General features: G+C 37.8%; 1 protein-coding gene across 4 annotated transcripts in view; it reads left to right on the top strand.

Moving 5' to 3' along the window:
* Positions 1-13,830, top strand: part of Meis1 (Meis homeobox 1) — a 367,579-nt gene that overhangs the window by 334,985 nt on the left and 18,764 nt on the right. For all 4 annotated transcript variants that reach the window (XM_051200488.1, XM_051200487.1, XM_051200490.1 and 1 more), the window contains one exon: positions 7,727-7,803. In XM_051200488.1, the coding sequence (XP_051056445.1) occupies positions 7,727-7,803 (77 nt within the window). The remainder of the gene's footprint in view (positions 1-7,726; positions 7,804-13,830) is intronic.

The following is a 13,830-nucleotide window of genomic DNA, read 5'->3' as shown; positions in this document are numbered from 1 at the left end:
TTGTAATATATTTATTGGTTATAGAAAGGAATGGGGGAAATGGGGAAAAATGCCACTGGGCAGGAGGAACTCAGGATAGACCTGTGTACCAGTACTAGATGGTGGGAGCTTTTGGGTCAAGCTTCAACATTCCAACCTGAAGAATAGCTGATCAAAGCTTCTGCTCATGGGGGTCATGGAGACTGCACAAGAGAATGAGGTGCTAGTTGGAATGATCTGGCCAAAAGTGAAACATGCCTTCTCTTCCTAGTCCACATGGCCCCCAAACTCCTTCTATGACCTGTTTGCTTCCCTTCTGTTTCCATGGTTGCCTACTGAGATAATCAACATCCAGGGGGTGATAATTAATCATAGCCATTCAAAATAATGTTAGCACTTTTCATTAATGTTAAGACTTCTAGGAAGGTATATAAGTCATTGCTAATTTAGAGTCCTACATTTTATCTTTCCTGCATGTACTTAATGTGCTTTCTGTAACGCAGCTACTGAAGAATGGATTGAAGCAACCATTATGCTAGACTGTCATTATTGTAAGAAAAAACAACAGGACAAAGGCTAATGTTATCCCAATCCAATAACACATGTCTTCTTTTAGCATTTTATTTATTTTTAATTTATATTTTAAAGAAATTAAAAGATCAGTTAAGCAAAGCAGGCAAGGCATTTAATATTGGCCTCATAATTGGCAATGATACTGTTTTCCTAGGAATTAAAAATATAATCGCATTAGTGCAAGAAATAAAGATTGTGGTGAAATATTCTCCAACGTTTTACCTTTCCCCCTGCTTCGTCATTCTCAAGTGATAAGATCAAGGCCACAGATACTCTTAGGTGACTTTTGCTACTCACACACCTCCACTTACTATATATAACCCTGCTCAATGGACAAGATGTCCAGAGAGGTTGTCTGCATGGTGACTCAACTAACTTTCAGAGAAAGCCTGTACCTGACAGTAAACAGCACATTTAGTGGGGACAAGCGGGCAGGGCAGACTCAAGACATTGGCAGAACATTAAGAAAACAGGTCAAAATTTACAACGTCACTGATGATGCTCCAGGTATTCTTTGACTTCTTAGGCAGCACTCGCACTCCTTCGTTCTCTTTTGAGCTCTGCCTGTGTGAGGATGCAGGACACAACTGCTATGCATTCAGCCTAGGCTACTCCACTGCACAGGGCGCTGCTTTTGTAATGTAAATGCAAGGCACAAAGTGTCTCTTTGATAATGTGCAGTCAGAAGACAAAAAAAGCATTCACTGAAACAGTAAAACTAATTCATAAAGCTGAAAGACAATAGGGAAGCATTATGGATTTTTTTTTAAGGAAAAAAGTATCCTAGATCAATGTAATTGTCACAGTGTAAGCTATTCATAGTCAATGCATAAGGGGAAAATGACTGCAAATCTATTTAAAGTGAGAGAAATTTTGATATGCAAAAAAATTAGGTTAACCAGATATAGTTCTACTTGGTTACCAAATTTCTGCTTACCTTCTTAGAGCTCAAACACATAGCTGTGTATTTTAATTTGGATCTCCTAGTTCCTTAGTGGCAAAAAGGGGTAAACTCAGAAGTTTGAACAGAATGCAGAGATCTAATGGTTAAAAGCCATATGGTAGTTCCCCTCTGTTTTTAAAAGGGAGTATCTCTCTATCACATACCAGAGTTTAGCTCAAGGTCAACTTATATTAATGCATTAAACTTAGCTGTGGAGGAGGCACAAGGCTGGAGGAAAAAGGATAAAAGAAGTTCTGAAATTGTTCTTCCAACAAATTCAGCCAAGCCACAGAGCATTGCCTTGATAAGGCTGATATTGGACAGTTGCCATAATTCCTCGTGTTAGATGGGCCCCTCTAGTACCCATTCCCATACCTTTTAAAGTATAGTGTGTAACATTTTGCTTGAAAATTGCTTCTACCTCTATTGCTTTGTTATAGCTGTTTTGCAGTTTCCATATAGAGGCACTTGTGTGTCACAAGAAATTACTAATCTGAGGCTTGAGAAGGGGCAGTGTAGCCTTCCATTATCTCACCGGAGAGCCCTGTAGAGGATTATTTTCAGATTTTCTGCCGCCATTACAATGTGCTGTTTGAGTGGGTAAGGAGGTGAGGGAGGGGATGTTATTGAAACTTGGTTACCAGGGCAGATAAGATAAAGTTCATCACTGTCTTGGCATCCACATTTGCAGCCAGGGGTGGACATTTTGATGAAAGAAGCCCATTTGGTCCAGGATGTCTTTACGATATAAGGCTGGACATTTTCCATCTGTGTGTACTGTGGAGTTTCTGTCTCTTCCCATTGATGCTCATCTGAAAAGGGTGCTTGATTGTTTAAATAAATAAATTCTCTCCCAAAGCATTGTAAACTCGTAAATACCAGATAACCATCATCACTATGGGAGGGTCTCCCGTGCCAACCTTAATAAATAAAAGTAGAATTGCGCTAAGATGAATTTTCTTTAGAGAGTTACCATTTTCTTTCTGTAATCTTCTATTCCTTGTGGCCAGTAAAAATGACAGTTCAGACTAAAGTTTAATACAAACTATTTTTAGGGTTTTTTTTTTTTTTTTTTTTTTTTGGTCAGACATTCTTTATTACAGTTATGCAGGACACTATGCTGGGGATCATTTTGTGCTTTGAAAAATCTGTAAGGCAATTGTTCTATACTATGTCACTATTAGAAGTCATTCTGTGTGTCTAGAAACACATGAAGAGTAGCAAATGGTTTGGAAATCAGGCTGCTGATTATGGAAATGATGATGGTCATTTTGTGGCCTTTTCCCCATTGCTGGGTTCCATTCTTTACAAGTGACCGGTTTCCCTTTTGAGTCCCACATCTCTGCTCTCCCCAGTGAAACTAGACTGATGCTTATGTGCAGGTTGAATGCTGGAAGGGAGGGTCAGATTTGCCCATACATAATCACTGTTTTATGGCTTTCACTCAGTCCTGAGGTGTTAATGCAGATCAAATGGAAAGCACTCCAGACAGAGCCCTTGCAGCTACCACACCGCCTAGCTCTCCCTTCTCAATCGTTAATTCTTATTGTAGGATCTAGAGGTAATTTCATTTGCTCTCTTAATGCTTTGCAGGTCTCCCAGTGGCCCTTGCATATCCTTTCTCAAATTCCCATCTTGATCAATTGTTTGCAAATAATTAAGCTTTTAAGAGATAATGGCACAAGGCTAATGTACACAGCAACTGCAAGGTCTCCCTCACTGTCTGTTGGATGGTGGTCAAATTTGCTTTGATATCCCAAAGTGATTAAGTTGATTGGTATATCAGGCCAGTGCAATAAGTCCTTCCTTCACAAGAACCCACTGATCTTTTCTCAACCAGTGCCCTTGTCATTTAGATGCAGTAAAGGATAGGTGCCCAGAGAAATGCCAAAAAGAAATGGAACCCTTTAGATACAAAGGGTTTGGAATGAATTTACCCCTTTCTCCCTAAACTGGCACCGTTTGGGAATCCTTGATGGCTTCTGCTTTTGCCTATTGAGTGTCCTCATTCACCATGTGGGCAAACACAACAGGGCTGTGAGTGATTTTCCACAAGTCTTGCCTGTGGCTCATGGGTTTGTTTGTTTGTTGTTGCTTTGGCCAGGCCATTTTTCTACCTCTACAAAGACATGACTCTTACTATCTACAAGCAGCCTAGGTAAGCAAGAGTCATAGGATTTGAGATAGTTAAACTACGCAGGCTTATATTTAGAAGCCTATTTTTCTGTGAATTTTTACTTGAGTAGGTATCAGCTACTTGGAGTCATAGTTTTCATGTGGTTTTGGAAATATAGATCTTAAAAAAAAAAGGAATTCAGAATTTATGGAACACTAAGGCCAAGAATCAAGAAAAGAAAGAAAAACATGGCTCCTTCACCATAGACAAGGAATTTGCTGATTTCCCAGTGTGCACATGGTCTAGAATTAATTAATTAGTTAATTAATTAATTAGTTAATTAATCTCTATATCTCTATCATCTCTACCTCTATCCATATCTATCTATTTATCTATCTTATCTATCTATCTATCTATCTATCTATCTATCTATCTATCTATTCACATTCAACTTAGTGTACACACACACATACACAGATACAATGCCTACTGGTTGGCATACATCTCTTATTAATAATGTCCAAATTATTGTGACATTTAATTTTATCCAGACTCATTCATATCTACATAAAAAATATATCCCAAAGAGCTGAAAATTGCTTAATGGAGACAGAGTGCTGGGTTTCTATAGCTTGAGGCTGCCTAGCAATTATGCTGCATGAAATTAGACACAGTTTGTTCCAATTACTTAAAATCAGATCACATGAAAAGTGACAGAGGAAAAGAAAAAAAAACTAGACCTTTCTCATTTTGTGATATTTAAATTATGAAATCAGAAACTACGCAATATGAAGAAACAACTGATACTTGCTATGAATTTGGAGATCTGCATTGCAGCTCTTTGGAGCTGTAATGATTCAGGTAACTTTAATGACCCAAGGAGAATTTTTCTGACACCATTTGCATAAATAAAATGTGAATTCCATTTGTCTTATAAGAATGAATGTAAAGCTTGCTCACAAACAAGCATGCAAAAATACTCTTGAAAAACACAGAATAGGGAAATTGCTGTGACAATTCTCAATTTTCAAAGTAGCTAAAAATGAATGGCACAAATACTAATTTTTTCCATCTAGTTTGGGTACTAGCATTAAGACAACAAGACAAGGCAAAAGATGCTGCTGAAGAGTGAGGATAGACATATTTATTAACTCTACTGAAAAATAATAGAAAGAAACTTTCCTAGAACCTAGAAAACTGTAAGCAAATAGTATTGTGGAAAATGTTATAGATCAGAATGCCCAAGTGTATGTGTTTATAACAACTTTATATGAAAATAGCATCAACAACTGGGTATTAAAAAATGAGTATTTGGGACTGATTAGATGGTAAAGGCCCCTGATAACATATGTTCAATTTCTGGATCCCACTTGGCATAAAATGAGAACCAATTCTGCAAGTTGTTCTCTGACCTCTACATGTATATAGTGGTGTGCATCTACACACACACAGACACACAGACAGACAGACAGACAGACACACACACACACACACACAGGTACAGACACACATGTGCATGCATGCATACACAAAAATGAAGGCAAGATTTTTTTTAAAAGAAGATTTCACATTTCAGAATCTAGTTTGTAATTCTTATTGGGCACTACTGTTTAGAGCTGCTAATAGGCGAAGTCTTGAACTTCAATGGATCCTAGGACTCGTAACAAAATTGATGGTTATAAAAGTTGTTCATGTTCAAAGTCTTATAATTAGTAAGTGCAGCATAATTTATATGCTCTAATGGAGTCATTTATAGTATATACAATTTTTCAACTAGTATAGACACAGAATTTCTGTACATATAAAATTCTAATTCAGTGTTCTGTTTCTAAGAAAAGAGATTCATTTGATGAGAATTGTGTGGCATGCTTTTATACAATAGGAATTAAGTCTTAAACATAAGGTATTGAGTGGTGTTTAGTTTTGTACTGGTCCTGAGACCTGGTTTTATGTTGTGTGTGGCCCTAGCTCATTATGGCTTGAATACATGAGTCAACGCCACTTTTAGAATTGAAGCAAAGCACATACTTGTGTGGATGCTTACACTTTCTCTGGGCTCTGAAAGATACTTTATTACCTGTTTTGGTGTTGAATCTAAACAGATAGTATCTTTGTAAGTTATTCTTTTTATTCAAACTATAGTTGCTAATTTTCCATTGCAAACCTATCTGGACTTTGAGGATGATGAATAATAAAGCAATGCATTTCAAACTGGTACTTGGGTGAAAAGACACACCAACCAGCAAACAGATTCAGTAAAAGGCTTCAGAGAATGACCTTTGTTATCAGGGAGTTGGGGGAAGGTTAATGTGAGATGAGATGTGTCTGCATGTGGTGTGGTGTGGTGTGGTGTGTGCATGTGCGTGTTTGTGTGTTTGTGCGTGTGTGTGTGTGTGTGTATGTGTGCACGTGTTTGGGTGTGTATGCATGTGTGTGTGCTTATGTGGGTGCGGGTTTGTGGGTGTGTGTGTCAGGGTGTGTTTACCTGACCTTGAGCTGAACCCTGACAGAGACATTGAGAAATGTAGTGGGGGGGGGAACCTTGGTATGATGGAAGAGTAGAAATGAGAACAGTGTGGCTGGATGAGAGGAAGTATTAGGTGAGATGCCAGTGGCTCTGAAAGGGTGGAGCTGATGGCTGGCTGTGCAGATTATGTAAGCAGTGTGGAAGTGTTTGAAGACTTAGATTCTGGGAGAGAAGAAGGAACTATCACTATTGGCTGTCCTTTCCCCTGGAGACCTACTGGGGTTAATTATCATCTTGTCTGAAATATACCTGAAGTTCTTTACAGAAAGGCACTATATTCCATGAATTCTCATTCTAATTGTGTATTTACTGATTAAGTGGCAATCAAAGGCAATGCTTATGGAGAAAATCACTATATCCCACAAGCATGTCCCATGTGTATAGGATATATTTAAAGTTACATGTAAAAAGCACTGATGTGGTCATTAGCGATTTCTTAAACGTCTGACTAGACGTTATTAATGAGATTAAAAGCTATGTTAATTTTCATCCAATAGACCAGAATTTAGTTTCCATGGCACACGTAGTTAAATTCAATCTTGAGGGTGACTTCTCTCATTCATAATGGGATTAAGAATAGAGGACTGACTGCCAGGACTTTATCTGGGGAGAATTTATAGGAAAGCAACCTTTCACACCAGCCAGCATCTCCACAGGTGGAAACCACACCTCCAGATTCTCTCCTGTACTTTAGAAATGTATGTTTCAGTTTAGATGCACTTGACAACTGAACAGAAAGTGTTTCCACAAAACAAAAATTTTACTAGAATTCCCAGTTCATTTTATCCTTTAATTATGCAATTAATATTTTTGTATTCTCCTCCTCAAGATCAACAGAGCTGTGTTTGTTCTTAGTATGTGACATTATGGCCTTTGACATTTTGTTGGCCTTTATATAGAATTCTAGAATATGCTGACTTTCAGATGTGGAAAGAAACTGTACTAGTTGCTTTTCTTACCACTGTGGGCAAAAGAAAAAAAGAAAGGAAAAAGAAGCAACAACAAATCATGGCAAAAGCAATTCCTTGGGAAAGGATTTGTTTTGGCTCACCCTTTGAGGTGCTACAGTCCATGATGGAGAGAAAGATGCCGAGGGGAAGGCACAGCCATGGGAGCCTGGGGCTGGGACTCCACACTCTCTCATATCTATAGAGTATTCTCTCTCTCTCTTTCTCTCTCTCTCTCTCTCTCTCTCTCTCTATATATATATATATATATATATACACACATATATATATACCTATATATATGTCTGACATATATATATATATATATATATATATATATATATCTGATAAAACACAGTGAAGTCCACACTAAACTTTCTAGCCTTGCAACAAATAAACTTGTTAAAGGGTAAAGTATCAAGGTTCTGCAAGTATCCTAAATAGACATTATACACTTCACTAATCTTTGTAATTGGCTTGTCTTTTACTGCCATTAATTAGATGATGTAGTATTCCATTAATAAGAGTGACATACCTCAGCATTTTTACCTTTAATTATAGACTTCACTAGACACTTAGGTTATTGACAAAATGGTATAAACATTGCTTGCTGTACACATACCTTTTTTGATCTCTTTCAGCACCCTTACCCTTCTGAAGAACAGAAAAAGCAGTTGGCACAAGACACAGGCCTCACCATTCTTCAAGTGAACAATTGGTGAGTAATTTGGCTAGAGTTTACACACTGTCTGTTCCCCCCTCTGGCAACCTGTAGTTAATGTATTGCTTGAAGAAGACACACCTAGTTGCTGCTGCTTTCCCTAGTGGCTTGCTGATCCAAAGGTAGAAACAAACTGGACTGATGTGGAGGAGTGCTTTCTAATGTGAAAAATAGAATATGTTGCCTTCCACCTTCTTTATGAATCAATAGGTTTTATGCATAGGATGAGTGTGTTGGGTGGATACTCACTCTGGCTCTGAAATCTGTAAAAGAAGAAAATCTATCATTGCTACACAACTGTCTTAAATTCACTGAGAAACTAATCCAATTAGCTTTTGTTAGGGTTATCCATTGGAAGGGTACCTGGTGTTCTCTTCACACTCAAATACTGAAGAGGGGAAAGTTGTCTTCTTCTCTGAAGGTCTTTACAGCCTGATGTAGCTGAGGGCTATTCAAAGCTATTATTTCTAAGTAAAGTATACATTCCTCATCTGGTGTAAAGCTGAGGTTATGCACCGAGTACTGGCCAACAATATTCAGACTAAATGTCCAGCAACATGGCACTGAGGCTCTGGGAAAGTGTGATTTATTGCCTTTTGTGACTGTGCTAAAAGGCATGTTAAGATCATCAGTCAGGCCTACTGTCATATTTGAAGGGTATTGAAATCCAATCTCCTCTAAAACTGAGGATATCTAATTAACCATCCTAATATTTTCAGATCAGTGTTTATAGTGGGGAAATCTTATCTTCTTTGAAGTAAAATCCAGAAAAGCCTCAAAACCTGATGGAGAAAAGAGGAAACTGAGAGTGACAGTTTGTAGGAATGAGTATTTCTTTCTGTTCAATAGGTGTCAAAGATTAATATTACAGAATCTCTGATTACATAGCCTAATCCATTTTGGTGAATACATTTGTTCTTGATGTCCATTGTACTCACATTAACAGACCCTTCACTATTAGAGAGCCTCAAGCCTTTGGGAGATATTTCAGATATATTAAACCCCATTACAGAAAATGTAATTTCTGTCAATATAATCCCATGTATTCCTCAACTCAGTGTTTTAGCGATAACAAGCTACTTATGCTATATTTGCCTTTGGAGGATTAATTTACAAAGTGCACTATCTACAAGACACAGACAGACTCACATGAGCTTTGCTTATAAGGGTTATCAATTTCTATGACCTTACCACAGCCTTCAGAGATCAATGTTTGCAGTCCTCTTAGTGGATAGGTGGATAGGGAACCCACAGAACTCATACCGTATCTAAATATGTTAAGTTCTGTTGCCTTGGAAGTTTTGCTGTTTGCCTATTTTTATCTGCTGTTGTCTTGAAGTCTTCAAGACCGTTGATACTGCTTGTTTGAAGTGGATCTTTCAGAGGTTCTTAATAATACCATAAGGGAAACAGTGAGTTTTATATGCACACCCACGATCATGTTCTTGGACTTAAAGTGATGGTGAAACAGTCACAGTGTAATGAAAACTGTTGAAATGGGGCATCTCCTTGGGAAATGTTCTTTGGTGGATGTAAAGGAGTGGCAGGCTGAGCTCATAGTAAGAAGCACTAAGGAGCTGGCTGTCTATCATACATGCCATCTCTCTTCGTCCTCAATGTTGCTAGCAAACTCTATTCGTAAACATAGTTACCAGAATAAATTCAACACATTCTTCTGTGTAACACCTGTCTGGTGGAACATTGCCTGTGAATGCAGGGGTAAAAGGGCCTTCTGTGGTTCCAGGCAATGTTTAGAACCCACCATTCCCCTACATTCTCTGCACAAGATCTAGCAAGGAGCTGCAGGTCTTCATCAGCCACTGAGCACAGCTTTACATCTTCACTTCGGTAGTTGGAGGGAAGAGAAGGGCGACTTGGAATTAGAAAGCTATGAAACAGTTTTCGAAGTATGTGCAGACTTAAGGCTGAAGTTCAACTCTGCAGATAGGTAACTTCAAGATCACTTTCACTTTTCCACATGGGACAGAGTGTGTGGCTCTCTCCTTTTGCCTTGTCCTTTCTGAGTGTGGAAATGGCTCTTCCCTATACCTCAGTGGTGTTGCATTTGTCAATTCCTCTGACCTCATTGACAATTTTCCTGGAGAGAATGTCTCAAAAAAGCCTAAAATATCCGAGATGGATTGTTGTTGAAGTGTGGTGAGTAATGGCATTCACATATTGATTGAAGTTTAACTTTTCCCAAGCCTTCTCTTTTTAAGAAGCTGGGGATGCTGCAGTGGTGCACTCCTTTAATCCCAGCCCTCAGGAGACAGAGGTGGGCAGGTCTCTGAGTTCAAGGCCAGCCTGGCCTATAGAGTGAGTTACAGGACAGCCAGGGCTACACCAAAAAGCTTGTCTTGAAAAACCAAACCAAACCAAGCCAAACAAAAAAAGCCACACATACAAAACAAACATACAAAAAAACTGGAAATAGACATGTTTCTTTAGGCTTTAGGTAGGAAATAGCATGCAAATAAAGGTGGTACCTTTTAGAAACTAAAGGTGTTGTAGAATCTTAAACCACAGCCTGTTTGAAGACTAAAAGGCAGAGAAAGTAGAGTGTGTTCTCCTTTTACTTCACTTACTAAAAACACATGAAACTTTTTTGACAGCCTGCAAATAAATATTTTCCCATGATGTTATTTTGTTCTAGAAATCCTAACTCAAAAATTGATCATTAATGTCTTAAGACTTCCTCTTCATTTAGATACAACTTTAAAAAAAAAAAAAAGTCTGTCCTTCTTGGATTTCTTAAAACTTGTTAACACACATGTAAATTTTTGTATATGCTATGAGTCACTGCTGAAGATGTTTCATAAAATGCTGAAGGGCAGGTTGGGTGTAGATCAGTCATAATTATTGGCAGCAACATAATGTATTGAAATGCACAATATGTTAAGTAAAAGCTATAAACTCATGTCTAGTTGCTAGCTTGTCATAGGAACCTTAGCTGGTGCAGCTTTAGTGAGGCATCAACTACAAAATGCAACAGGGACCTTGGGGCACTGTTCTTTCACACCCACCACTAAACCCGTTTTGTGTCTTTTTGTTGGCATAAGGATATACTACATGTTAGGTGACTAAGACTAAAATGGGTGGGGATTGGGGAAGTGGGAGAACCACACTGTAAAACAATACGATGGATTTGATGAGAGAAAACAGAGATAAAAATGTAATTGCAAATACCCATATTTATTTTACTGGTCAGAATCTAAATAGAGAGCAAGGATCTTAACATGGTTGGCATTAGAGCCCTGAAATGGAATGGAATATTTATCACATGAGAGGTTGTGGACTCAATCTATGCCAACATATTTGGTGAGATCTGGGGCAATTATTCAAATAATTCAGAATATTAAAATATTAATTTTTTTTAAAATACATAATTTTATTTAAGGAGATATTGCATGGCCTTTCCAAGTCAAAAATGCTATGACTGGTTGCCTGGGTATTTCAATGCTGTGAGAAGTTTAAACTCAGAGTGTGGTCAATTGTGATATATATAGCCTGCTCCATATGCTTGTATCTCCTTCGCCTTTGCTCTTTCATGATATAAACTCATTGAGAACTGGTAAAATTAACATTTGAGAACTTTCCATCTTTGTTTTTTTCATTGTTGTTGTGACAAATACTTCTGAGAACAATGTCAATGTCCTGAACTTTTTTTTTTTTTCATTTGAGGTAGAAATATTTTAAGTTTTGGCGTAGATGGCTCTTCATGTTTTTAAATATTTAATACATATAGTCAGGGATTTAAAATGCCATCTCAGAGTCAGGCAGTGGTAGCGCACATCTTTAATCCCAGCACTTGGGAGGCAGAGATAGGTGGATCTCTTTAAGTTAGATGTCAGTCTGATCTAGAGAGTGAGTTCCAGGATAGCCAGGGCTATACACACACAAAATATAATTTCAGTATTCAAGTATTTTATAAAATGTGTTTTTACTTATTGTTTGAGAATTTTTTAAGTGTACACAATTTGTTTTTGTCTGCCCCTGACTCCCTACCCTCTAGTCAGATGTTTAAAGAAAACATGCACATACATGAATATGTGCATACATGCATAAACTCAAAGTCAATATTTGAGTTTTCTTTTTTATCTTTAGTAGATCAACTTTTATACATTGAAAGTATGAGTGGAAAATGGTCGAATAAAATCTCATTTATGTATTTTGGGGCCATGCTGAAGACCAGGGAGTCCCCTGTGACAAAAGCTGATGTCTGTGTCTTATGTTGTACAGCACTGGCTGGGAACCTGGGACACTTCCTCTCTTAGCAGAGTTACAGCCCAGAGTGCACAGAGCAAACGTTCTAGTTCTTTGGCTTACTACTTTTCATGCACACACTCTCCCAGATGGGCCTGATGTTAAACAATTATCTCTTTGTGTTACATTTTGTGTGAAAAACATAGTATATATGAAATCTGGCATGTGTATAGAGAGAAAACCCCTTTCTATCAATTGGGTGTATAAAATTCTAGGCTGCACCCTAACTTCTGATAAGATATCAGAACTAGTGTCCTTGATAGATTTTTATTTTTTAGAATCATACTGGATCTTCCCAGGTCCTTCATCTATTGCCCTTAAAACTGCCAAGTGGTCAGGCATCACTTACCATTTGTTACACATGGGGTGGGGAGCTAGATTCTTTCATTGTAGGCAGGTAAAACTGGAATCTTATTTTTAGAAAAATCTGATATTTACTATAATAGATTCAACCATTAAAGGTCAAGTTTATTTCTGAATTATAGTAGTAATGTAGCAAATACTTTTATAAGTAATCAAAGATTCTATAAATATAGAGACATGTTTAGATGTAAATGTTAAAACATTCACAAATTATCCTTCCAGCTTCTGGGATCTAAAAATCAATAGGGGTCAGTGGGTCTCATAGAATTGTTCTGCTTTTTTTCTGATGTAATTTAATAATACATTTTACAGATGTTGTTTAAACATTAGGCACAGATTGTTTTGTCAATAAAGCTAAGCAGAGGCATGACACAAAGACAAGGAAAAAACAGATGTAAAAAGAAAAGAAAAGGGAAAACAAAACAAAACAAAAAACCCATAGCAGTGTTTAGTGGGAGAGCCTCTGGGGTCATTTGTTTGCTACTCAAGTGCAAAATGAAAGTGCAACTGTAGAGTGATTTTCTCTGGCTGGAAGTCACCTAGGGATGCAGCAACTTCACACACACCCGGTCATTTTATTACACAGCTGCTTCTGCTTACCCCTTTGAGAATTGCATAGTACCCTACATTTAAAGTAGACTTCCTAATTGATCAATGGAGTAACAGGTGCAGTGTTTTTAAAAAGGGAGACATGGAAACAGATTAAGCCCCAAGAACATTTCACAGTGTGTTGGTCTTTAAGCCTCAGTTAATTGCTATACTTTTCACCTTGAGTGTCAATTCTAATAATATTACCTTTATAGGTACTTACTCTCAGCTTAGATTAAAGCAATAGTAATACTCAGTAGATAAAATACTGTCTAGTTGGTCATAAGAAAATATTGAAATCAGTCAAAAAATGTTTAGCTTGCATATTGCCAGAGATAGGGCTGGCGAGACGTCAGAGAGTCAGGGAATTATTTGGAAGGAAAGCTGAGCAAATAGCTCTGAGGGCAAAAGCCTGTGAGTTTAGAACCCTCCAGGTATTGTCATGTCATAGAGTTTTAGGAGTTCAACAGAGGCACTGCTTTTGTCTGCAAATTTAAAAATAAAACAAACAAAACAAAAAACATCTTGCAAACAATTCTCTTAGAAAATGACTTCTGCTCTGACTATTTGGTATAGTTTGCTGAAGTTTCACATCACTGGCTTTCTGGGAGCTCTCCCCCACTGTAAAGTCATGTCCTTAACACTGTTGAAGACGGACACTCCTCAAGAAGGGTGGGCATCGCTTTACCTTGGTGGATGGAAACTTCAACTTTTTCCATCATGGAAGTCAGAACAAACTCTGTGTCTTGTCACTGCAGATTCTCCTCCCAGGCAGAATTATTAAGACAAGACTATACAATCCACCTGAGG

This window comes from Phodopus roborovskii, unplaced genomic scaffold (genome assembly GCF_943737965.1).
Source record: "Phodopus roborovskii unplaced genomic scaffold, PHOROB, whole genome shotgun sequence".
Lineage (NCBI taxonomy): Eukaryota > Metazoa > Chordata > Mammalia > Rodentia > Cricetidae > Phodopus > Phodopus roborovskii.
The sequence above is the reverse complement of the archived record's forward strand: the minus strand, read 5'-3'. Positions and strand labels throughout refer to the sequence as shown.